General features: G+C 47.4%; 10 protein-coding genes across 10 annotated transcripts; 4 read left to right on the top strand and 6 right to left on the bottom strand.

The window, feature by feature from the left end:
• Nucleotides 1-684: 684 nt before the first annotated feature.
• Nucleotides 685-1,674, bottom strand: N7446_012914 (uncharacterized protein; the record flags this gene model as incomplete). The annotated part of the gene is made up of 1 exon (XM_058521656.1): nt 685-1,674. One exon carries the CDS (start codon nt 1,672-1,674, stop codon nt 685-687), a length of 990 nt encoding a protein of 329 aa, XP_058365133.1.
• Nucleotides 1,675-2,525: 851 nt separating this feature from the next.
• N7446_012913 (uncharacterized protein) lies at nt 2,526-4,850 on the bottom strand (the record flags this gene model as incomplete). The annotated part of the gene is made up of 3 exons (XM_058521655.1): nt 2,526-3,396; nt 3,448-4,606; nt 4,778-4,850. The coding sequence occupies 3 exons, from the start codon at nt 4,848-4,850 to the stop codon at nt 2,526-2,528; spliced, it is 2,103 nt and encodes a 700-aa protein (XP_058365132.1).
• A 2,292-nt stretch (nt 4,851-7,142) lies between these two features.
• On the top strand, nt 7,143-7,853 carry N7446_012912 (class I glutamine amidotransferase-like protein; the record flags this gene model as incomplete). The annotated part of the gene is made up of 1 exon (XM_058521654.1): nt 7,143-7,853. The coding sequence occupies one exon, from the start codon at nt 7,143-7,145 to the stop codon at nt 7,851-7,853; it is 711 nt and encodes a 236-aa protein (XP_058365131.1).
• Nucleotides 7,854-7,913: 60 nt separating this feature from the next.
• Nucleotides 7,914-9,714, bottom strand: N7446_012911 (fungal specific transcription factor domain-containing protein; the record flags this gene model as incomplete). Its single annotated transcript, XM_058521653.1, has 4 exons — nt 7,914-8,659; nt 8,715-8,980; nt 9,038-9,226; nt 9,299-9,714. The coding sequence occupies 4 exons, from the start codon at nt 9,712-9,714 to the stop codon at nt 7,914-7,916; spliced, it is 1,617 nt and encodes a 538-aa protein (XP_058365130.1).
• A 1,615-nt stretch (nt 9,715-11,329) lies between these two features.
• On the bottom strand, nt 11,330-13,281 carry N7446_012910 (putative MFS multidrug transporter; the record flags this gene model as incomplete). The annotated part of the gene is made up of 7 exons (XM_058521652.1): nt 11,330-11,886; nt 11,938-11,985; nt 12,038-12,280; nt 12,342-12,471; nt 12,534-12,947; nt 13,011-13,168; nt 13,224-13,281. 7 exons carry the CDS (start codon nt 13,279-13,281, stop codon nt 11,330-11,332), a joined length of 1,608 nt encoding a protein of 535 aa, XP_058365129.1.
• A 657-nt stretch (nt 13,282-13,938) lies between these two features.
• Nucleotides 13,939-16,381, bottom strand: N7446_012909 (Zn(II)2Cys6 transcription factor; the record flags this gene model as incomplete). Its single annotated transcript, XM_058521651.1, has 7 exons — nt 13,939-14,465; nt 14,520-14,801; nt 14,862-14,981; nt 15,035-15,615; nt 15,684-15,778; nt 15,830-16,100; nt 16,161-16,381. 7 exons carry the CDS (start codon nt 16,379-16,381, stop codon nt 13,939-13,941), a joined length of 2,097 nt encoding a protein of 698 aa, XP_058365128.1.
• Nucleotides 16,382-18,807: 2,426 nt separating this feature from the next.
• N7446_012908 (uncharacterized protein) lies at nt 18,808-19,948 on the top strand (the record flags this gene model as incomplete). Its single annotated transcript, XM_058521650.1, has 3 exons — nt 18,808-19,310; nt 19,377-19,850; nt 19,912-19,948. The coding sequence occupies 3 exons, from the start codon at nt 18,808-18,810 to the stop codon at nt 19,946-19,948; spliced, it is 1,014 nt and encodes a 337-aa protein (XP_058365127.1).
• A 942-nt stretch (nt 19,949-20,890) lies between these two features.
• Nucleotides 20,891-21,787, top strand: N7446_012907 (uncharacterized protein; the record flags this gene model as incomplete). The annotated part of the gene is made up of 1 exon (XM_058521649.1): nt 20,891-21,787. The coding sequence occupies one exon, from the start codon at nt 20,891-20,893 to the stop codon at nt 21,785-21,787; it is 897 nt and encodes a 298-aa protein (XP_058365126.1).
• A 205-nt stretch (nt 21,788-21,992) lies between these two features.
• N7446_012906 (uncharacterized protein) lies at nt 21,993-22,241 on the top strand (the record flags this gene model as incomplete). The annotated part of the gene is made up of 1 exon (XM_058521648.1): nt 21,993-22,241. The coding sequence occupies one exon, from the start codon at nt 21,993-21,995 to the stop codon at nt 22,239-22,241; it is 249 nt and encodes an 82-aa protein (XP_058365125.1).
• Nucleotides 22,242-24,016: 1,775 nt separating this feature from the next.
• Nucleotides 24,017-26,143, bottom strand: N7446_012905 (putative flavin-binding monooxygenase; the record flags this gene model as incomplete). Its single annotated transcript, XM_058521647.1, has 5 exons — nt 24,017-24,178; nt 24,237-24,690; nt 24,758-25,293; nt 25,368-25,474; nt 25,528-26,143. The coding sequence occupies 5 exons, from the start codon at nt 26,141-26,143 to the stop codon at nt 24,017-24,019; spliced, it is 1,875 nt and encodes a 624-aa protein (XP_058365124.1).
• Between the last annotated feature and the right edge of the window lie 163 nt (nt 26,144-26,306).

Raw genomic sequence — 26,306 nt, 5'->3', positions numbered from 1 at the left:
TGGTTGAATGGCTTGTGTCTCTAGTACGGGTATTGAGGTCATGAAAGCCTACCGGCCAATCAAGGTCAGGTATTGTCGAGATCACATGATCTGGCTAGTCATGTGACTCCTGTTGGTGCTAGTAGTTAGACAGTCCTCGGGAGGTTCGAAGCTTCTCTTCTTCCTCGTCGTTTTTCCAACCAATAAATTGCCATTATTGCCTGCTTCTTCCTGCCTGTCAAGAGGTTTTGACTGTTGCTCTTGTATTGGAGCCCTTCGACATCGGTGAAGCAGAGCTGCTGAGTCATACCAAGGTACATAATTGCTCCCCAGCCCTGGCTCTCAATTATAGCCTCAACACGATGCAGCATCGTCTCTGATAGATGCTCTAAATGCCTAAATTTTTAATTCATTCCAAGCCTGCTGAGCAGTAGCTACTAAAATACCCTTTGTCTCATCGTCATTCCGCACATGACTAGATCTGGACAAGCATATATAAATATCTTCGCTTTCAACAACACCCAGATTCTCAATTGGGTTTAAGTCAGGTGAGTAAGGAGAACATCCCATGACCTCAATTTAATGCCTCTCATGACTCAAATCATGACAACGTATACGGTTGCTATTTCTGAATTAACATCACATTTTTGGAAACTCCATAAATAACAAGTAACTTACTGGTCCGATCAATAATCACATAATCTTTTACTCAAGCCAGCATTTGATATGATCCCGGACTGCCTCCCAAAGCCATTTGTCGTGTAGCTTAGCTTGATGGTCGAAACCATGCTCGCCGTCTTGGACCACAAGGCGGAAATCCAGGTTTGGATCCACCTCTTGCACCTTTCGCGTCAAGTCGTAGCTAACTTGGACAGGAACAACACTGTCATGTCGGCCGTGGAATACCGAAACTCCACCACGTGGGAATCTGTCCCCATTTTCCAACCTCTTGAGGAGGTATGGAAGGTCCACATTTTGCGGAAATAGTCGGCCAATTTGCTCCCATTGACAAATAGCGAACATCAACTGCAGTCTTTCTGGGCCAGTCTCCGCAGACAGAACAACCGGATGCTGTTGCTCTTCCTCCCGAGCTTTGATTTGCTCCATGTGCCGCTCGAGGATATCTCGCGGGAGGAGCGGAATATTGAAAACAGATCGTCCAGTACCGCCGGGATTCGTTGGATCAGGACCAGTCATTGGATATACGGCATTAACCACCTTGATTTCATTAGGATGGCTCAGCCCCATATGAAGACTGAGGTAACCTCCCGCGCTATCTCCGGCGGTCATGATCCGACTCAGATCTATGTGTACCGTGGGTGCTCGCACAGATAGTAAAGTTGGCAATGAATGGTGCATCCATCGCCAATGGTCTTCGATATCATCGAAAATTTCCAAGACGGAAGATTCTGGAATCAGGCGATAATTGGGCGACACAATCATGGCGGAGTGTTCATGACATAGCTCGAGATACCAAGGGTTGAAGAAGGGGGTATAGAGGCTGGAGCCTGCAACTAGGCCACCTCCATGATATCGTAGAATGACAGGGCAGGAAGGAGAAGAGTTCTCCGCCAAGTGCTTTGGATAAAGTACATCAGTTGTGATCTCATGATCGTGAATGGTCTTGTAAATGAAAGTGAGAACAACGAAATTGTCGAAGACGGACGTATTGGTTGGCAGATTAAATGGCTCCATGGTATGCAATCGCATATATCTCGCCAAAAGAATTTTTCTAGCCAAAACAGCGTTGAGTTCGCGAGGCAGGTGTATTTTTTCTGAATCTAACGGTGTCGATCGACTTGGTATTTATCTCAATTTGTAGCTAGGCAGAAAGGTACTTTAGGAATCAAAATTACGGGGAATATTTGCTCACAACGCCAATAATCAGGGATTTGCTTCAATTTGCGTGATTATCCAAGAATGGGAAGCGGTAATACGGAGAGAGAAGGCGGTTTAGGAACTTGTGATCCTCGAGGGGGAATTAAAGTTCGCATGTCGTCCCGAATAGGAAAGTCATATGGACCCTAAAAAGGACTAGGTTTCGGGCGTCCTGGCGAATCACACAGCCTTATGCTCGCTGAAAATGCAGTTTTACTATTATTTCCTCGTGTTTCAGAATGAATGTATCCTAATGAGCCCTGTCCATGTTACTTTATCTTCAATTTCGGGCAATTCGGATATCAATTGAGACTGCAGATTTGTACACTAAATTTGTACACTACGCAAAAACAGGATACACTGGGACAATGGCCGACTAGGTATTTCTGTCACGAGCCGCAATTCTCATACCAATAAATTTTGTCTTGGCGCCATTTATCGAATCCCATCGAGAAATATTGCTCTGTAGATCTGGCGGGTATTGCATGGTTGCCAATTGGGTACATGGGTTTTGTCTGATCTCGTTGGACAGGTAATAAGCGAAAATCGGGACAGTGACGAGGCTGGATCACTGGCTCTCCCTTGAGACCCGCCGGTGGTGGAGTTTCCGTAGGAAATAATTATCCGAGGAACTGTCAGAGCTAACTTCTTCGTCATAGACAGCACACTTACTGCAAAGGACATTCAGGTTGATACTCTTCCCGTCCATCCTCATCACTTTGAGGTAACCCATCTCTCCTCCGCTGCTCCTGCCGCCGTTCCTCTTCATCCACCAGCCGCCGTATGCGTTCCCCATCCGGCTGCTCACCGGGTTGTAGGCCGAGTAGCTCAGTAGCCATAGCTGCCTGGACATTCTGGCCATTGGCGCGCAAGTATCTCCGGAATTCACTCAGCATGTATGTGCGAAGAGCGGCATTAACAGGTCCCCGCTCTTCGGGTGGATTCGCCGCGTTCATCGAAGCAGAGCAATTGTCCTGGTCAGCCCCTGGCATTTCCGGTTGTTGTGGGGGTGTTGCTGGTGAAGGTGCAGGCGTAGATTCTGGTGCCCGTACTGGTACTGGTGGACGAGGCGGTACTGGTAGTCCCATATTGCGTCTCCCGTAGTTTACCACTTCGCGTAGCAACTCCCAGCGCATTTGACTCTGTTTTCTCCATGTGTATAGTTGCCATGGCACTGTTGGTCCGACATACACCTGGTTCGGGTGTTCCATTGCCAGTGGCCAGAAGTCTTCGAGTTGTGCTGTTTGAGATGAGAATAAGGAGTACAGATCGCTCCATATAAGGCTCCCTAAAACACGCATTTGACCGCTGTATTCTGGTGATTCGTCAGGTCGCTCGATGCCCTCTTTTGCGTCGAAATCGGGGTCAACTGCCAGAAGGAATCCGGCAAAGTCACCCGGGATAACCATTGATGTTGAGGGACCATATGAATTGGTTGTGTATGAAGAATAAGAGGCTGAGTCAATGGCAAAGAAGGCCCTCGTCTCTATTCTTGGGTTTTGAGGGTCTTCCTCTTTGTTGATTGTGCTGTTGAAATGTCTGAGTGAGGGTTAGACTCTGAATGTTGACAGGGTTAACATCATAACTCACTTTTTGGCTGCATCTATATCATCCTCGGGAATACCAAGATCCTTTCCATCGAACCAGTAGAGTTTCAGATGTGGCTTGATAGCACTGCTGCCCGTCTGACCCTTGCCCCAGTCAGAGACGTGTGCATCCAGCTTTTTGACAAATGCCGCCCATTCAGTCTCGGTCTGGCCATAGGTCAACCGATAAACCGCCATCCCGAATTTTGCATCGCTGTTAGTTTCTCGTGAAGCCTTGATCATCTTCTCAGCGGATGGAATCCAGGGCTCCCGTGGGATAGGCTCAATCGGCGCTCCACGCATTTCCCTTCTCAATTGGTTTTGACCCTGGATCTGAGTCATGGCTAACTCGTGGTATGATTCCCCAGAAGTTGAGCTGCGATGTCCACTCCCTCCAGGGCCCGGAACATTCAATGACCTGATATCTCTAACCATGTACTCGCGAGTGAGGAGCTTCAAGCGATCGTGGTATGCCTTTCCCCGCCTGAGACAGTCCTCCGCATGCAGGCCCTTTGGGCCAGTCCGCTGGGGAGCGGTGTACCCCTTGAAGCCTTCCATGGGGATCATAATAGTGTAATCTGCATCTGCAGCAATCTGCAATAACATATGCAGCGAGTCGGTGTATCTCCACTGCAATCGATCCGGGCCAGCATCTTCATTCAATGGCCGATGTTCTTTGAGATTATGCAATAGGGGAGCGCGCAGAGCATTCACCTGTACCGTCACCCATCTGTGAGCGCGCTCGGTCATCATCTCGAAGTGCGCAGCCATATACGTTGTCCAGAGACCGGCGACACTAATGCGCTCCTCGCCTCTCTCGGCTCTGCGATGATTGAGCAAAGTATCCGCCTCGGTCCAATGATCATAGATCAAGTTAAATGTGCTGCGCAGGTAGTTTCTGACTGAAGGAGTATTCAGATACTGAAACACAGCTATGACAGCAGTGAGGTGCTGACAGGCGAAATCAAAATGGTCAGGCTTGTGGAGCTGCTTCTCTTGCCATCGCTGTTGGGTCATGGGAATGATGCCCTCCCACAATCGCTTTTTCAAGAACTGAATGTTTTTGCCGATCATGCAAAGGCGCCCTCCATCTTCGTCGGACCCAATTCGCGCCATAACGCGATGAATGATGGAGTTGCCATCTGAGCCTGGGGGAAGTTGGCCTGGATAGATGGGATTTCTTCTTGCGTCAAGCGAACTACAGTTGGTTGGGTGCCATTTGGGAGTGGAGTTTGGCCAAGAGCAAATTCCAAGAAGTGGACGATCGTTTGAGGCTCAAGGATACGATCGACTGCAATAATTAGTATGTGTCGCGGAAGTGGGAGATCGCGCACCGATTGGAAGATCTTGGGCCTTGCAGTGGGCGATTGTGGTGGCGGTACCGGGAGCCTCTAGATGAGAATACATTTTGTCTACTTCTCAGGGGAGGCCAGATTAAAACAGGGGAGAGAACTGCGGTTCTTAAAGGTGTTTGCGATGCATGTCAGGAGAATTGTTAGAGCCGCAACTAAACAGGCTGTGATTGGTGAGGTTTTAGTGCATTGTTTGATCTAAACTATCTTGGGAATTGGCCCCCGTTGGCTGCCTACAAAACCTCAATTTTAATCTCATCAGGGTCCTAAGCGAACTGCCTAGTGACAATTAGCAGATTTAGTGGCGCGGCAGAACCCCCGACCCCTATCGCCACTCTTTGTTCAACTCTGTAGTCATTCGAATCCACTGGTGTATGCTATGGAGTTCAGGGCTAGTATTGGACTACGAGGTTCCCAAGGACTACGGGTTAATAGCTTTAAGTGATAGACCGAGTTCCTCTAATATTGTCCGGTAAAGATTTATCGTACCGCTACTTAGGTTTGATTTGAGCAGAGCAGCATTCGTTCTCGTGACGGACTAAGCGTATCTATCTTTAGGTCGCGGTTAAAGACGGACTCTTTTAGGAGCGACGACAAGGTGAAGTCGGTTATCTAGGTGTATTAGCCTATATAGCTAGTAGAAGTGTAGACTAATATATATATAAGCTGCTAAGGCTTCTCGACATTGTTTTCTTAGTTAGAAGCGCTTTTGGTTAAGTTACTACTTTTAGACATTGTAGTGCACTTTAGTCATTTAAAGGATTCCGGGAATAGTTCCGTGGGGATTTATAAACTAATAAAACAATTAACACTTACACTAAATACTAACTTAATGTAGGATTGATGATTCGTTCTTTGTCTAGGTAGAAATTGGTGCCTATGGTAGGGGTGCCCTACTTTCTAAGTATCGATATTTATTAGATAAGATATATCTTGTGATAATTAATATCCGCGTTAATTAAGGATCGGTCAAAGGTCTAGTAAAGCTCTCACTCACTAAGGCCTTATGTACGGTACTAGATACGTGAGTAGGGCATAAAGACCGTGACCCTCAATTTATGCTTGAAATGCCATCAATTATACGACTTGTTAGCAAAACATAGGAAGCTGTTTGGTAGGGTTTATGATGCCGCGCATTCCGCCTTTGGATATAGGCCGTGGAAGCCGGAATGACTTAATAGAAGTCCCAAAATGATGCATTGAGCGGAGTGTCGGGCTCGATTATAGGTTCCTCAAGGATTTCAGTGGGTCTGGATAACATATATAAGGGGCAAGTCAAGCCACCTGAATGTCTCGTTCGGCATGCGAGCGTTGTAATAAAAATGGCCCCAACAATTCGCCGGTCTCCCCGTCAAAGACTAGCGACCTATTGCGATATGGTGCACTCCTCAAAACCTCCACTCTCGAAGATGGTAAACTACTACCTCGACGGAAAACTACATAAATATAGGATAGATCAATCCATTGATTACGTAGTCTAAAGAGAATATATGATTTTATTGATGTTCTGTTCATTACTGGAAAACTCGAAAGCACGTAGGTTCTAATATCCAAATTTTCGAAGATTATAGTTAACCGCTGAACCGCATCCGACTATTGACTTCGCTCCAAATTGCGGATTTTCGGCGTTCTGTCTGTATGCTTTATCAAACATTGATGTAGGTGAATAGGTATCTCAACCCGTACCTATTTCGGCTATACCTTCTAAGATGCTCCGGACAGCTGTTCGAAGTAGACTACTAGAGCTTCTTGGTTGGTGGGCCGACTAACTAGGAAGACTCTTGAGGTAAATGAGAGTTGCGGCACGAAGTACTTCATTTTATTTTATGAGGCGCTGACTTTCGGCCTTTTTTGTGATGTATAACTCCCATAACGTGGAGTAAACTCTCAGAATCTTAGTAGCCTGCTGGGGTTGTGGCTATCTGGGTGAAAACTGCAACAACCAGCGCATGGTATCTGAAGGACATTGGTAGACCTGATGCTATTCATATTGCGTGGGCCTTTTCCAATACAGCTCGATGTGCCCGCTCTGCAGCGCCATTCTGCCATGCATAATAAGGGTTCGATGGCTCATCATGGCCTGTAACGAACCCCCTAGAATCTTCCACTATGCATTTAAAATCGAGAAATCACGGACACGGTTCATGAGTTTACCATGTTGCCCGTGCCGAATGTCGACCACGGAGGACGGGATCCTTGAAACAGCCCGCTCCGCGATTATGGCATCCGGAAAATTGTAGTATTTAAGCGCTAGGAAACACGGCCAACAGTATGAACTATCAACATACAAACAAACTTCATTTGATACACATCCTTCAGTACTCCTACCAAAAGAACTCATACCAAGATGGCTCTCATCCACGTTGGCTGCCCGCTCTTCGATTACCAGACGATCGACGTCATTGGACCATGCGATCTGCTCAATACCGCGAGTAAGATGCTCCTGGAGGGTACCAATTACTACGCCCCCGTGGATCCGAAACTACTGGCAAAGGCGCCCGAATTCGTCTTCCACCATATCGGAGAGACCATGGAGCCGGTGCACCTAAGCTCTGTAACAGTGGTGCCTACGGTCGCGGTGGACGACGCCCCCGAATTGGATATCCTCATCGTCGGTGGGGATAACCCTGCGGAAAGCAAGCTTCCTCCGAAATTGCAGGACCTAATTCGCCGCCATGCTGCCTCTGGCAAGTTACTGTTCACGACCTGCACCGGAGCTGCGGTTGTTGCAGCCACCGGCGCTCTAGACGGCAGGAGGGCCACAGTCAATAACCTCGAGTACAATTGGATTAAGAAGAGATACCCGAATGTCAAGTGGACAAAGGAGAAGAAGTGGATTGTTGACCGCAACATTTGGACTGGGAGTGGAGCTGTGGCGGGGATGGATATGGTCGCCCACTGGATCAAAGAGACTTATGGGCTGGACCTTCTTATTGAGGCGGCATTGTCGCTTGATTATGAACCACGGGATGTTGACGGACTTTACAATGTTCTGCCCCAGCGATACGATTCGACTGGAAACAAGATTTCCACCCATGTCTTTCCCGACGAGATCTGAGGTATTTTTATGCTGAAACTGCAGTTTCGCGGATTTGAGGTCTGGAGCATGGATCACTTGTCAGACCTCTAAAGATGATGAACCTGTCATGCTAGAAAATGTATCCATCAAAAAAAGATCACCCCAAAGCTTCTCATCTTCTATACTCTGGACTTCCGTAGTAATAGCGCTTTGTAGTGTGGGTGGATCCTGAGCAAGGGCGACGTGACAGCTCGAATACCGCACTGCAGGGCAGCGGTGCAGCCCTTGAACAGATGAGGCTGTGTTATTCGAAGCCTTAAGATCGTGATGAGCATGGCGGCTATCACGAACGTGTGCGGGATTCTCTTTTGCCAATCCATAGGAAGTACTTACACTTCCCATGATCTCGGGCAGCCTCAAAAAGAGGCTCTTGGTGGGGATTTGCCTATCCGGCAATGGCTGAATAACATGTAAATGAGACAACAGTGTATCAATGTATTCTTGTAGATCCACAGTTTGCTGTGCAATCTCCACGTTCCACTGGGGTACTTCTGGCAGTCCCACGGACAACCTATACAGCACAAAGACAGTCATAACAACCTGACACCACGCAGAATATGGCAAGGTATTTTGCTCCGCAGCGGGAAGGGCGAAAAATGAATCGAGATATTCTTTCGTAGAGCTGACGCATTTGATCAAGTTGCTGATGACCATTGGATGTGTAGATAAAATCGTAGAACCTTCCTGCGCCTTTGGAGATGGAGGTCTTCTCTGCCCGTAGCAATATACCAAGCCCATTTCTTGAATCCGAATCTTGACGGCATAATAGCCGTTGATCAGCAACACTAGGAATTTTAAGTCAGCTAAATGAGAAGCCCCCAGACCTTGAGAAGCCCCTACCCTTGTTGCGAAGATCCGCCGATAGAGACGACCACCATTCTTCTAACCACGTTGTGAATCGTTCAGCATGGATGTATAACCGAGGGCTATGAATGCCTTCTGACCGATGAGTCTCGCAGACTTCCTCAGTGAACTGTAGCACCTTTGTCATTGGGTATATCAAGAGATCTGTCTCAAATTCTGGTTGTTTCTGCAGCATCATCGCGCATCGAAGCATGTCCTTGTGAAATTGGAGATTGTTGGGCTTCCCCGAAGACATTGCTATTCTATTGAAGTCAGCTCAAGCCTATTAGCGCTTATCCAGATAGGGCATGGCATCTTACATGTTAGACATGTAATAGCAGCCTAGATAAGCACGGCATGCTTCCCGGACATAAGTATCGCTCTGCTCGGTTCGCGGCTCAACCAGGTCGGCAGCCTCTTGATCGAGCCGAAGGTCAATGACCATGCTGATTGCGATTTGTAAGTACTGGTATGCTTGCTGACGTCCTGGAACAAAGTGGAAATGGAACCTGACATTGGTCAGCTTGCTAGTGCCCCTGAGGCCGACAAAATAGAAGGTAATGTGGGAACTGAGATCTTACCAGGCAAGGTGGACAAGTAATCCCTGGAGCAGGTCTAGATCCTTCTCGCCAGCGATGATAACCCGCTGGCTGAGGGATTCTTTAAATTGTCTGATCAGAGCGTCTTGAAGATGACAGTATTTCGAGGAAGCAGCAGCAACAGCTGCAAGCAATAGGAAGGGGCGATCTTCAGCCATTGATGCAGCAGTACAGGAGTATTGAAGCCGCACGAATGGAAAGTAGGACGCCATGCCGCGGAACCTGTCTAGAAGATGCTCGAGGACAACAGGACTGAGTCCCAAGTCGGTGACCCACGCGGCGTTCATGGCAGTGGATAAGTCCCACGGATTTCCTAGGGTATTTTCAGTGGCATTCTGGTTTTCGCTTGACTCCGGGCCTTCGCCCACTTCAGAATTAGGCAGGTACTCTTGGTTCATCCATTCACCTGTTCGGTGTGGCCTGTCGCTAGAATATTCGGGAATTGCAGGCGGTCCAAAATCGGCACTAACCGGGGGTTGGACTCCACAAAGGGGAGCGCTCGAGCGCGAAAGTAGACCGATGATATTGGTGAGCTTGGACTCAAGATCGACCAGTCGCCTTCATCTATCAGCAAAACTGACCTGTTGACTGGAGAGCTCACAGGGTCACTTACGGTTTCGCTCGTTGTGAAACGCGAGCTCGCTGTCTCGGCTCTGGAAATACACATTGAGAGTTTGATCTGGCACATCTACTCAAATTAGTCTGAGATAAAGTATACGATCAGGGATGTGACGCGCACTTAGTACAAGGCTGTCCCCCTCCGGGTCGAATACATTTCACCTTGAGGACACGGCATTTTTCGCACGCAGGTGTCGCTTTCTTCCGCTGAAGAGATGACTCCATCAGGATTGCGTTATCCATCGTCAGTCACTCATATCTTTCGTGATCTCAATCTTGCAGGCTCGAAAAATGAGGGGCTTCTATGTGCTAAGACATTTTAAGGCACCATCAAATCAGGCATTTGGGCTGACAAATCCACCCCCTGCCCCTCATCTGAGTGGTACGACATGGTAATCCATAGGTCCGCCGTTCATAGTTCAGAACAAGTATTCCCTTTTGTATTGCATTTTGTTGAGCTCTATGAGTTGGAAGGGACATGTTGATTGTATATTACTGCTGACTGTAGAAAGCACGACTAGGAAACAAGTTAATTTAGCAAATAGTTGGGTTGGTGGAAATAGGTATGGATATATATTCTGGTACAAGGTTGGCGTAAGGATCGCACCAAAACCCCAAGCCACCTCTCTGCACATAAATATCAGTAGAAATAACCATGCACATGATGTAAATAGAACTAATATAATTTTAACCACTTAAACAATCAACAATGTAGCAGTGATGACTGCAAATATACAAGATGTTCTTATTTCTAGCTACTGTCTAGACCTTAGGGTCGGCGCCCAAGTCGTGCTAGGACTTGCAATTATGAGAGAGTAGACAACTGCAAGTAAGTGCTTAGAGCGATGTGGATAAGGGGAGTAGGATTCTAATATAACACGTATAGAATAATAAGTGATGTTGAAGAGATTGAATGCTCATACTTCGAAGGACGGAACTGCTAACATATAGGTAGATGACCTATTTATAAGACTGTAGCTAAGAATTTTGGTAAAGATTGTAGTCATCTTGTTACCATGTTTATATCGTAGGACTACATCAATACATACACATACCTTTCGCGGATAGTAAGTGGACACGAGGGCGGAAGTGCGGCTGGAAGGTTTAGGCGAATAGGACAAGCAACATAGCGGATGGCCGCGCGCTAACCAATTATAGCAAGGGCTATTCGATAAAGTAGAAGTATAAGAGCATACTTAATCTACAAACTATATGAATATCAACATATTGAATAGTTTTAAACATTAAATCTAACAGTAAAATGTCTCCTACCGACCTTCACAATCCTAGACGCCCGATCCGTGTCGGCGTGATTCTATTTAACACGTGAAAAGAACGCTCAAAAGAACACGAAAGGTGTAGATGCAATGCGACAGAACCATCGTCCAAAACCCCTCATACTTCCACTTCCACCGGCGTACTCGATCCACTTGCTTTCAGCTTATCCTTGAGAAGACGTTGACAGAAGGGACTTCTCTTTCGAATCCACGGACCCCAATGCAAAAGAGCAAACGGAATAGGAATGCAAGCCAGACTAATAAATCCAAGTAGAGTAGTAGCCCATGACACTCCAAGTGACTTGTAAAGCGGATCTGCAGCCAGCGGGAACAGTGCACCGGCAATGCTCCTCACAATGACGGAAGCCGCTAATGCACTGGCCGAGTAAATTCCGTAAGCATCGGTGACATATGTCAGAAGCGAGATGAAGATGATTTGATATCCGAATCCGAAGACCAAGCCGGACATCACAGGCACGGCCCAGTGAATGTTTGGCTTTGCTGTCCATGCGAGCCAGAACATGCTGACTACAATACATGGACCGGCGATGAAAGACATTGGCAGTCGATGGAGCTCGGGGCTGGAGGTCCATTCTTTCCCTTGCTTTTTGGCTTTCTCATAAATTGTGTCATAGTAGAGAGTTACGATGCCCGAGGATGCGGCTCCGATGCCAACTGTGTCTGGTTAGCTTCATATCTTGTAGTATGGCTACTATATGGACCTACTTGGAATGTATGTTAAAGATGTTTTCTCCACGTCAAACCCATAGACACCTGTAACCTTGTTGTTAGCAATCCAATCAAAGCATTTGATCAGTGGGCGTACCTTGGAAAATAATCGGATATGCCTGGAAGTAGAAGAAGACCAGACTATATGCAAGAGAGATGTAGATGGCAGTAGACTGGATAATAGGCTCGGTAATAAGCATCGTGATAGGACGAGTTATAATCTCCATAGTCGTAAATCTTGAGTCCAAGTTAAGCTCTTGTCTTGTGAAGTACCCATTGAAGCCCGATTCTTTTCTTAGTTTAGCGGCCTTCTGTTTCAGAAGGAATGGCGTGAATGTTTCTGTTCGATTGATTCAGAGTCAGCCAATAATCCAAAACCCGTAGCGAAATAATTCTCATACCCGACATGAATAAAAGAGCCAACCAAGTAGTGCCGGTCAAGATCAAGTCAATACGAAAGGTCCATCGCCAACCATACTTGACAGAGCACCCAGAGATGATAGGCCCTATTATCGGGCCAAAGCTCGCAGCCTATATTTCATGTTAGCGCCTTCGGAGTTTCAAGTTGGATCAATATCGCTCGCACAACGTACCGACATATACGATGCCATAGCCCGACCCCGACTCCGCAGATCCACAAACAAATCTGCATAGACACCACCAATAACAGTCTGAGGCGCAGCGCCCATTAGGCCGCAAATCGACCGAAAGACAAGAAGAGCAGGCCAATTTGGTGCAAAAGCACATCCAAGTGTGGCCAAGACAAAAATAGTAAATGACCACACAAGCACCGGTTTCCGCCCAATGGTCTCGCTCAATGGACTGAAAACAAGAGGTCCAAGCACATAGCCGATGAGAAATACAGCTGTGGGTAATACCTTTTGCGAGCCTCCGGACTGGTCGAAATCATGCATGATAGTGGGGACTGCATTACTGGGAAGTGCAGATGATATGCCGCTATTGAGAACCACGAATAGGGCCACGACCGCGTTGTAGAACTTTTTGTTCTGTTTGGCGACTTAGCTTCTTTTTTACTTTCTGGTGATAATATAGTGAATACATGTACTTACAAATGCCCAGTTTGGTGGACTTTCTGGTGAGCCCTCTTGGAACTCGACAAGGAGTTCATCTTGTGACAGTTTGACTATTGAGTAATTTCCATCTCCCTTGTGATGGTTTTCGGGTGTTGTTGGAGGGTTAAGTTTCTCAGCAGATTTGTTGTTCTTGTCTAATGTATGTCAGAAATATGAGAAAGGAGCTAACAGAATGTACGTTGGTCGTACCTGAGGAAAGTATAGCTGCTATTTGAGCTGTTAAGGATTGTTTGGTTTCTATAGCCATCTTGAATCATAAAACAGATAAAGCAACTCATGAATGGCAAGGTAGATGAGGCATTCAATTGAAATCAAAGTATGATTTTATTTTGTATTTCAGAAGTTTGGTGGACGTGGATATTACCGCTACATATATTAGCACAACAAAGTTTTCCTCATCAATGCCACTGATGGACCCAGTTAAAATCTTCAAAACCCATTGACTCATCATGGCCAGAACTCGTTGGCCGTGCGTAATGCCTCGATTTATCATGTTGGAGCAGACAGCAAACCAATGAGCGCGTGGTATACTTCAAGAATTTTGCAACGTGAGCCGGCACCGACCCGGGACCGGGTCTTAGGGCAATCCACCTGCGGGGCCGGTCAGGACCCGGGCCTGGACGGGAGGCGCCGACGCAGGAATTGCTCGCTATACAGGTATTTTGAAGGGATCTAGGGACTAGTGTGACTAAAAGCTTCATGTGAAGATCAAACTGCACTGCATGGCGGCCCAATTTGTGTTCGTGATGCCGATTTCAGGGTCTAGTATACCAGGCCACGTATTTCTACTGTACAACGTTTTAGTTGCATGGCAGGTCATAATGTAGCCGATACACAAATTGGTAAACTCAAGTAACCCAGTACAATAAATTATCGTAATTAAGTATGTGCAAACGCATTATAACTATTGTGGCATCGACGGCATCATTGGTAAGAAATCAAAGATGTCGTTCTGTCCTTCTTCGAAAAGACCGAATGAATCCGCAATGGAGTTTGATACAGTCCAGTTTGGTGCCTCCATCGTGCCGGGTAGCCGAGAAAGTGGCGGTCTGGCCGCAGATGTATCGCCACTTGGCATTGAGACCATATTTGAATCCTTATCAGTATGGGTGTTTAGCCCGTTCCTGTAGCGATCGTCGATGGGACCCACTCCTGGTGGAGGAGGTGCATCGACCATAGGGCCGTCACAGTATGACGGATGTGGCCCGTCACCTTGATCGGACATGTTGGGCGCATCTGTTCCATTGCTGCTCTGTGGGCGCTGGCTAGCAATCAGAGCTCGTGCGTAGTTGACAAAGATTGAGACTGTCCGGTGGATATCAGGATAAGGGGGCTGTTTCAGGAAATCGCAAATCCTTTCTGCTCTTTCTAGTAGGAGGTTCTGGTTGATTAAATTTGGACGCCACCTCGCTATTCGGAGGGCGAATGTTGCTAGCTTCATATTAGCAAGGAGTGTGAGTAATTCTGTGAGATTAGCTGACTTACTGACGAACGCAATGGTCAAAGCCGGGTATGTCGGGGACCATGCTAATTGACAACGATAGGATGGCTCATTGATCAAAAATCCTAATTGGTCCATGATTGTCGTTGCAAGGGATCGCCATAGTTCAACAACATTCTGATCAAGGATGTCAGAACTAGAGTCTGCGTATGTCGGTTGCAGCTTCTGAATCCGTGCGAGCGAAGCACAGAGGACAAATATTCTGGCATAGTTAAACATAAGCTTCAGGCTACTGCGTTGGAACGCCCCTTCATGAAACCCATTATCTTCACATCACGTTTAGTCAGACCAAATTTCAAATATAGTTGATGTCCGCAAATGCTTACTATTGTGGATTTCATCCCACGCTGCGAACCAACCCTGGAGTCTGGTCATAATGGATGGTAGCTTGTTCGAAACGATTTCATCGACCGTCAGTACATTGTCAATAGCAAAGCGGTAATTGCCTGTTTCTAATTAGCCACTTTCCAAAAGACGAAGATATAGTTAATAGGCCTACCTCGTAGCTGATGGAGTTCAATGATGCAAACCGTACGCATATCGCCTGGCAGAGAAAGAGGATATTCAAGGAATCGGCGTAGCTTTGAGACATCGACCTCGGCAATGCGAGACTTGCGTCCTGTGCCAGATGCAACGTCTAACTCCAAGGTGAAACTGATCAGCCAAGTTCGTGTTTGCCATACTAGTTGACGTTCAGCCATAGAAGCAGAGAGAGAGCTCCGCGGGACAGTCTCCTGTGACAATAATGTATCAAGTGACTTCTCCAAGCCAGAGTCCAATGCTGTGCGAAGAATGAGGGCGATTGAGAACCAAGTCTTCTCCGAATAAGCCGCCAGGAGAATCATTCCTTGCACTGTTTCAAGTTTAGTGGGTCGCTCGAAGAAACTGTCTTCTGCCAAACGCTGCGCCTCATCTTGTAAAACACGCTGCAGATGTGTATCTCCGCGTAGATCAGATACAGCGCGACTGGCGAGGTATATGATTACTGTAAAGCAAAACAATGACCGTGACCGGATAGAGTCAAAAGTGTCGCGAATGGGATCAAAAAGTCCAAGGTAGTTTTTTGAGCCTCCTGTGAATCTGTATCAAATAATGATTATGAGGAATTGGACTATAATACATCTCAGAAAGGTGAGTGTTTGACATACCGGTCATACATCGAGCGAGCGAGCTCCTCGCTGACGATTCCTCGATCAATAACATTGCCTCTGGAATCGCCCTTGTTTGAGTTGTCCATGAATATCTAAACACAGTCAGAATATATAGAAGTTCTATTTAAAAGGGCATCACTTACATCATTTGAACCCAGCAGATTCACTGACATGGAGTGCACCGCGGATGCAGGTGCAATCATTTCATTTGGACTCAACTGCTGATGCTCTGGTCCATTTTGGTCATTTGTATACGACCTTTGAAGGCTATTCAGTCCAGTAGACTCGGGCAAAGAGTCAAGTGAAGTTTCAAAGCCACCATCGCGAACGGTGGCTGGAGAGAATCCCTGGTCTCTTGAGACCGGAGTATGAAAACCAGTGCGCTGATCAACTGGAGAAGAATTGACTTGGCTCCTATAATGATATATTAGCCTCGCTTCATATCGGCAATGTTTACGCTATTCAAGGTCCTACCTCGCGGGGGTTGTAGTCTTCCGCCGACGGTCACTTCGGCGCCGGCCGTCATCAATAGGATCCAGAATGCAGTCCCGACCGGTGGAGCGACAGCGGAAGCAAGGGGTTTGACTGCGCGCATCGCACCGCATCTTCTGTCTCCTGCACCATCGACATGCCTTGAAGAAGCGAATCGGAATATTTTCCGCCCGGTAGACGATCTCCGAACCTCTTTCGCTCATTTCTGCGTCGTTTTGCACAGCTTTCCAGCCAGAACAGAAATATTTCACAGATCAGCCACGATGACCAAGATGTCTGAAACAGCTCTTCGGTCTCGAATCGCTGACAACATGGAGTGCCAAATGCTTTAGCCGGAGGTGGCTAAATCCCCGGTCACGTGCTACCGGCCCGCCTTTGTCATTTTAGGAAGGCGGCACCTTGCGCCCTTCGACATCTCATCTAAATGCCCTAAAAAGCCACGCATCAAAGTCGTTGGTGGTTTGAATTGGGTCTGAGCGACTGAAAAAAAGCCATTGTGCTTTGCTCGGGGGTTCGTATAACTAACCAATTAGTCACCCAAAAGTAAGTAAGTTAACGTTAATGTTAGTGTAGATGAGTAATAAGCATAAAACCCCTCTCAATGCAACGGACTTCCGCCACGCACGGAAACTCTTCCACCTCCCTTATATGGTCAAATTTGTCTTCGGGACAGTACAACTATGCAAAAGAGATCCGCACCAGCAATTGAAAAGCGGAACCACGATAATACCGATCGATACCCATTTCAAAGACCACGAGGCCCACGTCGCCGCTGCGCAATGTCTGAACGCAGGCGCGAGCAAAACAGAATAGCGCAGAAGACCTACCGTTAGTTTTGTCTGAATACAAAAGCTGGTCAACTATTGTCTATGCTTTATTTTTAGTAACTGGTCTGACTGATAGGCACTCAGGAGACAAGAAAAAGAGTTACCTACAGCAGCTTGAAGCTATCGTTAAGGGACCGAGAAACGCTCCTACGCCGCCGTCTCCGCATAGTGACGAGTTCCCATGGCATCAATGTCAAAAAAATAATCAAAGCGTCAGTGGGGAGCCGGCATTTAATAATGATATGAGCGCACAAGGTAGTCCTCTCGAACTGCCTTCTCACTCCTATCATCTGATCAACCCTGAAGCTGGAAACGAACTCGACCTACCTGGCAGCATACCAGGCGTTCCCACATTCGATCCGATACCGGGTGAATCAATTGATGAACTTCAAAGCGGTATGAACTTCTTGGATCAAAATCCGACAATTCCGCACTCGGTCGATCCCACTCTTGCACTTTACTCGGACAACATTTTCCCACGGCGATTGAGTAACCCAGGTCGAGATAGCAGTGGGATGGTAGATGCCGATTTCCTAACCAGTCATGAGGACAATCAGCAGGCGCTGGCACGAACTGTCGATCAAGCTTCATTCAGATCCAGCAGATTGAGCAATGTGTTGGGATCAGAGGATGGTGTGAGCCAAAAGTATTCTCTTGAAGATATTCTAATCACGGGCATACGCACCCTTTCGAAAGGAGAAAGGCAACCAAGGAATGACGTATCAGCGAATATCACATCAACAACAGACACCGAAAATGACACTCGAAAAATCCTACCCATAACGACACCTTTGGAACCCTGCGAGATTCCAGATATACACCTGAACACAATTCAACTCACGACAATATCATTTGTCACAGCATGCTTTGCTAATGCGGCAATGCTCGGACTGTCACCGGAAACTTTGTGGGACAAAACAACGCAGTCACCTTTTTACCAGGCGTGGGTTGGCAATGAGCCATCCGAAGCAGCGAATGCAGAGCAGTTTGCCCATATCAAGCCCCTGCTTCGACCTTCTACCACGCAACTGACCTACCCTCATCATCCTTACCTCGACATTCTCCCCTTTCCTGCTTTCCGAAATCGTATAATTCAGCTCATTCAGATTCAACCTCCGGCCTTCGATCCTGACCAGCTCTGTCGGGATCTGAGAAGTGATGGAATCATTTGTTGGGGTTCGACTAGGAACGATAGAAGTGATCCAATGAGCTCCGGAGCCCCTTGGGACATCCGAAGCTGGGAGGTAAAATCATGGTTTTTGAAAAAGTGGTGGATATTGTTCGATGGGCCAGATGGCGAAATGTATCAACATAGTCGATGGTGGTGTGAGATGAAGGGTGAAAAGTCCTCATACCCTTGGTAAGAAATATCTATAAATATTCCACCGCATACATATATATGTATACAACATCCAGATCTTTACAAATTTGCAGCCGTGACGTGTCGTTCCACTATTTAATATTATGCAATTACGACTCTATTTAGAGATTCATCGTATCCTATTGGATTGCTATTTTCAATATCCCTTTGTGTTACTCCGTGGGCATTTCATTGAAACAAGCAAAAGAAGCTGAGGTAAGTCGCCACCCCAAGCTTTGTGGTCGCTTATGTTCTCGCGTAAGCTAGTATCCTGGTTGATTCATCCTGGCCAAAACGTTATTCAAATGAATGGGGCCTGCTGGCGCAATGATGAATGGATGACCTCCGTCCCGGACTTAAAAAGTCTACTCGGCAACGAGGCAGCTCTGAATTAGTTGACGTTTTGGATCTTCCCTTGTCTATGTATTGGAACAAAAGCATTATGGCTCCCAAACTCCCCACTCGTCAACTTGGCAAAGATGGCCCCCAGGTCACAGCCCTGGGCTATGGCATGATGGGACTCTCAGCGTACTATGCACCCGCTGCACCCGATGAGGAACGTCTCCACTTCCTGGATTATGTCTACAACAGTGGCATAGTCAACTGGGATACTTCAGATGTGTACGGAGATAGCGAAATCCTCCTTGGAAAATGGCTCGCCACAACCGGGAAACGGGATGAAATCTTCCTTGCTACGAAGGGCGGTGCTGGTGTTGATGACCAAGGCAACGCTCTCGTCAGGAGTGACCCTGAGTATATCAAAGGGGCTTGTGATCGGAGTCTGAAGAGACTTGGACTGGACTCTGTTGATCTGTATTATATTCACCGCTTGGATAAAGTCACTCCGATTGAGAAGACTGTCGCTGCTATGGTTGAACTGAAGAACGATGGGAAGATTAAGTATTTAGGACTGTCTGAGTGTTCTGCGAACACGTTGCGTCGAGCGTGAGTGAAGCTGTACGCCAATCATCGCGAAGTTAACGTTAACGCTGAAATATCATCGGGCTACAGGTGCAAGATCCACCACATCGCTGCCGTCCAGATCGAATATAACCCGTTCAGTCTCGACATTGAGCATAATGGCCTGCTGGCCGCATGCCGTGAACTTGGTGTGGCAGTAATCTGTTATGCACCCCTTGGACGGGGTTTCCTGACAGGACAACTCAAATCTCCGGATGATTTCCCAGAGGGCGATATCCGCCGTTTCCTACCCAGGTTTTCGCCCGAGAATTTCACGAAGAACCTAAAGATTGTGGATGCCTTGGATGTGATTGCTGAATCCAAGGGCGTTAGTATCAGTGCATTGGCCCTTGCATGGCTTTTGGCTCAGGGTGATGATATTATCCCAATTCCTGGCACGACAAAGCCCACAAATCTCGATACCAATATCCGGGCCTTGTCCGTTACTCTTACACCGGAAGAAAACAAAAGAATCCGAGATGTCGTCGAAGCTGCGGGTGTTTCTGGTGGAAGATACCACGCTGCGTGAGTGCTCTGTTTTTCGAAATCACTCTTCCTGTTTTTACTAATAATATCGACTTAATAGGTGGGACGACTCATTCGCTGATACACCTGAGCTGTAAAACAGCAATAACGAGAGATCAGATTGACTTTTTGTGAAGGAAACATTTAGATACAATATTTCTTCCTGATCAGAGTGACGACAATGCGCCGATTATTGGTCTGTTAGTCTGTAAGAAGTGACTCTAAGCCTGGCCAGTTCAAATGGCTCACTCCTTAACTGTATCTACTTTGAATGAAGGATTATATACCTTCTGACTACCTTTGTGTTTGGATTCAATCGCTTGCTTAGATAGCCCCATAAAACTCGACTTCTTGCAACCGTACTTCGGAATATTCAGACAGAGGCACCGAATTGCATCTCACGCTCCTGGGCCACTTCGTACCCAATGTTTATACTAAAAACAAAGCGTATAGTGTTTGAGTTGCTAATGATAAAATGGAGAAGGCATGAAGTGTGATGATCGTATTGAGTGTCGGTTCGTGTAAGAACTAGGCTGACAATATTGGTTATTATGTTCATTGGTTGCAGAACTCAACACAATACTTAACGTCGTAATGCTGTCTGAGCAGACGCTAAACTTGCAACTGGTAAGCATAATGGCAAGGGTCAAATTTCGGATATCACAGGGAAACCATCCGTGGATCCAAAATTACGTTTGGGAGATGACGTTAGCATCAACGGCTGACGGCATTATAGTTTACGCTGACGAGAGCATAAACTAACGTTAACTTAACTTACCTGCACTGGGTTACGTAAATACCCACATTAGTTAACTAGTTAGTTAGTTAGTTAGATCTAATTCATTTATGTACGACCCAAGTGCGACAGCATTTGAGTTTAATAAGTACCAGCTCGTCTGAATCCGCTGTCATTTTATTGTATACACGACACGTGGCAATTTGTCCAAAAAAAGTATATCCTAATGTCAATGTTGGAGTACAAGTCGCTAACAAGGATTCAGCATTTAGCTGCATCACTAGGGCCAGTTGGATTGTGCAGCATGGTGGTCGTTGCAGTCGCCGGAGGCGGAGGGGGAATAGGATTCGACATCGTCCAGGCGATCCTCAACGCAAAGAAACACGAAGTGATTGTTCTCTCGAGGTCAAACCAGCCGCACCTCACTTCTCAAGGCATTGGTTCCCGCATTGTCGATTATGGGTCGATCGAACAGCTCACGGAGTCGCTGAGAGGAGTGCATACAGTGATCAGCTGTATTTCTCCGCATGGGAGCAACTCAACGGCCGCTGAACTGGCCCTCTTGGAGGCATCGAAAAAAGCCGGCGCGGCTCGCTTTGTGCCGTCGGAATGGAACAGTGACTGCAATGACATTGTCCACCTCTATTCGGGAAAGATTATTGTTTGGAAAGCTGTCCAGTCCTCGGGGCTAGAATATACTCGGTTTATGAATGGTCTCTGGATGAATGTGTGGGGCCCTGGGTGCATCAGAGATGACGACGAAGCTCTTGGAGCTTATAAAGGACGCCCACCATTTGCCATTGACTTGAAAGCGGGTACGGCCATCATTCCAGGGGATGCGTCTCAGCAGGTGGTAGTCACGAAAACGCAGGATGTCGGTCGATTTGTGGCTGCTGCCCTTGATTTGGCTAAGTGGGAACCTGAAAGCAGAATTGTTGGCGACAAGTTGAGTTTTACTGAGGTTGCTCAGCTGGCGAAAACGATTTGTGGAAGAGACCTTCGCATTACGAATATGTCAGTTGAGAATCTTGAAGAAATTCTTCAAGGCAACCTGGACGACGGTGAAAGATTTTATTATCAGTTGCTTTTGGGGATTGCCACTGGCCGGATGGATTTTGAGCCCACTTTGAATAACCTCTGTCCCGGTATTAAACCTGTATCAACATCAGAGTATCTCAGAAGGCATTGGACCAGTGACTAGAAGACTCTGTGCAGAAAGCAACCTATTTATTCACTGTTCATCTTGCACTACTTTATTGTTCAATGTAAAACCGTGACTAACAACAATATCATCATCTCTGTGGCGAACATTTGCGCTGGCCCTGGGGCCATAGCTTGGTGGCACGGACGATCTTGTGCAATCGATTTCCATGGCGGTCTTCATGCTAAGCCAGGCTGTGACCAACATGCACGAAGTGGTCGAGGTTGCCGAGTCATACGAGGTGACGAAGGAGTTGATCAACAATATTTTGATAGGGGTACTCCTGATTGTGCCGTTTTTGGGCGAGGTGGACCTCGTGGCAGATGCCTTAGTCGGACTATCACGAGTCATTACGTTGACTAGCGATGCGGCGGTGGGTGCCATAACAACTTATGCCAACGTGGAAGACCCCAAGATGGCACCTACACACCATTCTAGAAACACTCCTGTTTAGTGAAATGCGTAATCCCGATGAGTTCTCGGCCATAGGCACAGCTCGAAGAGGCATAAGCAAGGAGGATATCAAGAGTCTAGGCTTAGGGATCGTCGCCCTAGACAACCAGTTCTAGGGTATTGTTGCTAAATGTCTAGCTAAGTAATTACTAAATTAGAACTAGATATTTTTAAAATAATGCTTCTGCTTTACCTCTTCAGAAAGATAACTAGAATATCTCGCCGAGGGGCTACCTTTATGTACGAAGTACCCCTCTGGCTTACTGCGTCCTCGCCACCATCACACCTCCACGAACAGCTGATGAGGCACCTTGAGCTCCACCACCACCTGCAGGAAACAAACACTGAAATGCTCTGGATGTTGACATTTTTGACCCACAAACTGCGTGCCGATCTAGGGGTGGATGGATCATAAGAAGGAGCAATATATAACAGTATGTATGAACGGGCATAGTGTTCGACATCTTCTGATGTCGAAACGACAGTGGGACTGAAGTAGTTGGCCATTTGGCAAGCTATAAACCACTTGTTATTGGCTCTAAAGATATTTCTATATACCCTGCTGAAAAACGTGGCTCTCAATTGGAGAAGCACTTCGGCCAGTAGACGCACGTCTCTTGAACCAGTATAGATCTGCGGCATTACACTGGGCTTAATGACATTTTCAATGAAAACTGATCTTTTGAGTACTTGAAAAGAGAAAGAAGTGAAAGAAAAATCTCAATTTCGAAAATGAGCAGAATACTTCATACCAGCCTACAGGAAACATTGTTACATTTCATGTGTCGCCAAGTAGGCGAGATTGGTGCATTCGGCCAATACTTGGCAACCTATACAACCTTCTGTATCAGGTGCAGAAAGTTGTTTGAGTGGCTTGGTAGTCTTCCGTGATACATGATCACGTTCGACCGTGAGGGTCCACCAACACAGCGGCCCCAATCAAAGCCCTGCATTTGGCCTTAGGAACTCGTGCCTGGATATCGCGCGTCAACGTGGGTGATGGGTTGGCCCTCAGTTTGCTCAGCCCGACACCACCAAGGCTGGCGTAGATGCTATAGGAAAGGTTAGATACTAAGACTAGGATACAAAATTTCGGTGCAGGTAACGTTAAGGTTGACTTAGGGCGAGGACAAAGGGATAAGGAGCGAGAAAAGGAGGGTGCAACGCGAAGAAGCGGAAGACGAAGCATTTTATAGGCACTCGACCGGGCTAGGCGAACAAGGAGGGGACTTAGACCTAGCTGCAGAGGGGAGCCATTTTCGGCGTCGTTTTGGTCGCCAGTGGAAACAGGGAGAACAAGCGCTGAAGTCGAGCGCCAACATCAGGACTAGGGGATGGCTAACAGCGCTAGGCGGGTGTAGAATAGTGGTGTTCCAGGGCTGTGGGCGGTCAAGCGGCGGCTCGACGTCCAAAGTTACGTGTGGAAAGGCGGCCGTTTCTGGCCTCGAAAGCGGTCATTTTCGGCGTCAATTCCACAGGTCCTCATATTCTAAGTGTAATCTGAATATGAAACCATCTTATACAGTCATAGGCCGTATGTCCTTTCACAACCCCCCTTTATACAATCTAATGATGATCCCGAGGCACTTTAATATGGGCAAAATTGGGTTGGAAAAAGGAGAGGCCAAGCAGGGCGAAAATAATACATGAAACGGTATAGTCGCTTGGGGCCTTCTTGTACTGTCCAATAAAATCATCAGTGGCACTGTATACACATTTATTACCCCCGTTGTAGCACATCTAAGTTATAGCATCCAATTTTCAAGAGAAACTATCTTAAATCTTAGCCTCTCTGTTCATGCTCTGCTGTCTAATTCCAGGAGACAGGCCACTCTCAACAGCCTTAATCTGAAGTGCAAGGAACTTGGAGTAAATACGGCACAACGCCAGATTTCCTCCATGATACCAGAATCCCGGGTGGCCGCTGGGACGCCACATCTAAAAAATGGATTAGCAAAGAAAACATTGAAACAAAACGAAAGAAATGGATACATACAGCGTTGACCTCACCCTCCCCATCCAAGTCCCAAACATCGGAACATCTATCTGCAACCTTATCACCCAAGACCTTGCGCACAGTCGTACGCATGTTATCATATCCGGTAGCGAGAACGACAATATCTGCTGGGAGGGAGTCGCCATCTGCCAACTGGAGCTCCCGATTTCCGAAGCCATTGATGCCGCCTGGACTGTGCTTCACTTTAATCTTGCCGTCGATGATGAGCTGGCTGCATCCCACATCGATATAGTAGCCTCCACCGCGAGTGAAGTATGCGCGTGCAATACCGGCGCCGTCGGGACCAAAGTCAAGTTGGAAGCCGGCGCGGCGGAGCCCGTCTAATGTTTCTTTTTCAGCTTCGGCGATACGTTTCGTCAAGTGGACGCTCAAGGCGAGTTGAACGGGCCAGGGGAGACTTTCTGTAGCGATGTCGCATTCTTCAGTTGGGGGCCTGGGATATTCTGTTAGTATCATAAAAGCACAATTCAACGAGGCAAAGATAGGCGAGAAGAACATACCCGCCATCCTCATGCATTCCTTTATGCATCATGAAGACACCCTTAGCGGCAGTCAGGACATATGTCCCACTGCGCTGCAGCATGGTAACATCGGCTCCGTTTTCGTAATAGTTCTGCGCAATATCATGGCCACTGTTTCCAGTTCCGACAACGATCACTTTCTTTCCCCGGACATCCGATTCCGAGGCATCACGGTGCTGACTGCCATGATACACCTTGCCCTGGAAGGACTCCTGGCCGGGGAACGAGGGAATACGTGCCTCGCCAGAGTGGCCAGTACACCAAACGATATGACGAGGACGCAGCGTTCGTTGAGAGCCATCACCGCGAGCAACAACTACTGTCCACTTTGCAGTGGCGTCATCATAGTCTGCTGAGACCACGGATGTCTTCATCCAGACGTTTAACTCCATAATGCTCGCATATGCTTCGAACCAGTCGCCGAGTTTGTCCTTTGGTGTGAACTGCGGCCAGTTCTGTGGGAAAGGCAGGTAGGCCATGTGTGTGAATTCGGCTGGATCGTGGGTAACCAGGGTCTGAATGGCGAGAATCAGTATGCAAATTCTTTTCTTGTATTTCCGATGTCCTCATCAACTCTCGCTCTACTCACCCTGTACCGGTTACGCCAATTATCACCGACGCGGTCATTCTTATCGACGATCAGACACGATATCCCAACACTCTGCAACCGCGCACCCATATTCAAACCAGCCTGACCTATCCAGATATCAGCATTAAACAATCCTCTAATCAAATAAAACAACCCTTACCAGCCCCAACAACCAAAGTAGTCGGCTCCTCATCCAAAAACTCTCTCTGCCTATCCCTCCTCTCAATCCAAGTCCCCCCAGCCAAACCACCAGGCATAGACTCCGTCGTCCCCTCAGCCCTAAACTTCCCCAACGGCTCCCTTGCATCCTTCAACTCCTGCAACGAAGTATAAACAGCATAAGCCTTCCAAACCCCATCAGCACCCTGCGTAAGCCGCAGCATCCCAGTCCCAGTCCCAACAGCACTCTCAAAGAAAAACATAGAAGAAACCCAACTCAGCCCTGAGACAACCTGTTCCAGGCGCGGCTGGAACTGGCCCTGGTCTTGCAGTCGGAATCCGCACAGCTGCGCTTTGCTCTGGTGCTGCCTAAGGAATTCTGCGATTTGCGGCGCTTTATGCACGGTGCGCATGTCCCAGTCTAACGCGAGCATGTCACGCCACCAGGACTCTGTGTGGAACAGGTCTGCGATGTTCAGCGTGGCTGGGTGCGATAGCTGCGCTGAAAGGGCTGAGAGCCATTGTTGGGCGATTGTGCGCGGGTCCGAGGGGGTGTTTGGGGGTGTTTTGGGGAGCTGGATTATGTGTGGGTTTCCCCCTGTTAATGTTGTTGCCATTTTGGGGAGATTCTTGTATTGTATTGGATGTGCGTGTCGTGGTCAATGGAGGTGGACGTTGCGACGACGGTATAGCTTCGCGTAACAGAGGAATTATTCTTCGTCGTACAATGGTTCCTTCGCCATTTTTATATCCTCTTCCCTCCCCCTCCTTTTCGCCGTT

Source organism: Penicillium canescens (genome assembly GCF_028828765.1).
Source record: "Penicillium canescens strain IBT 15451 chromosome Unknown utg000011l_segment0_segment0, whole genome shotgun sequence".
NCBI classification, from domain to species: Eukaryota; Fungi; Ascomycota; class Eurotiomycetes; order Eurotiales; family Aspergillaceae; genus Penicillium; species Penicillium canescens.
This window is presented reverse-complemented; position numbering and strand designations above follow the sequence as displayed.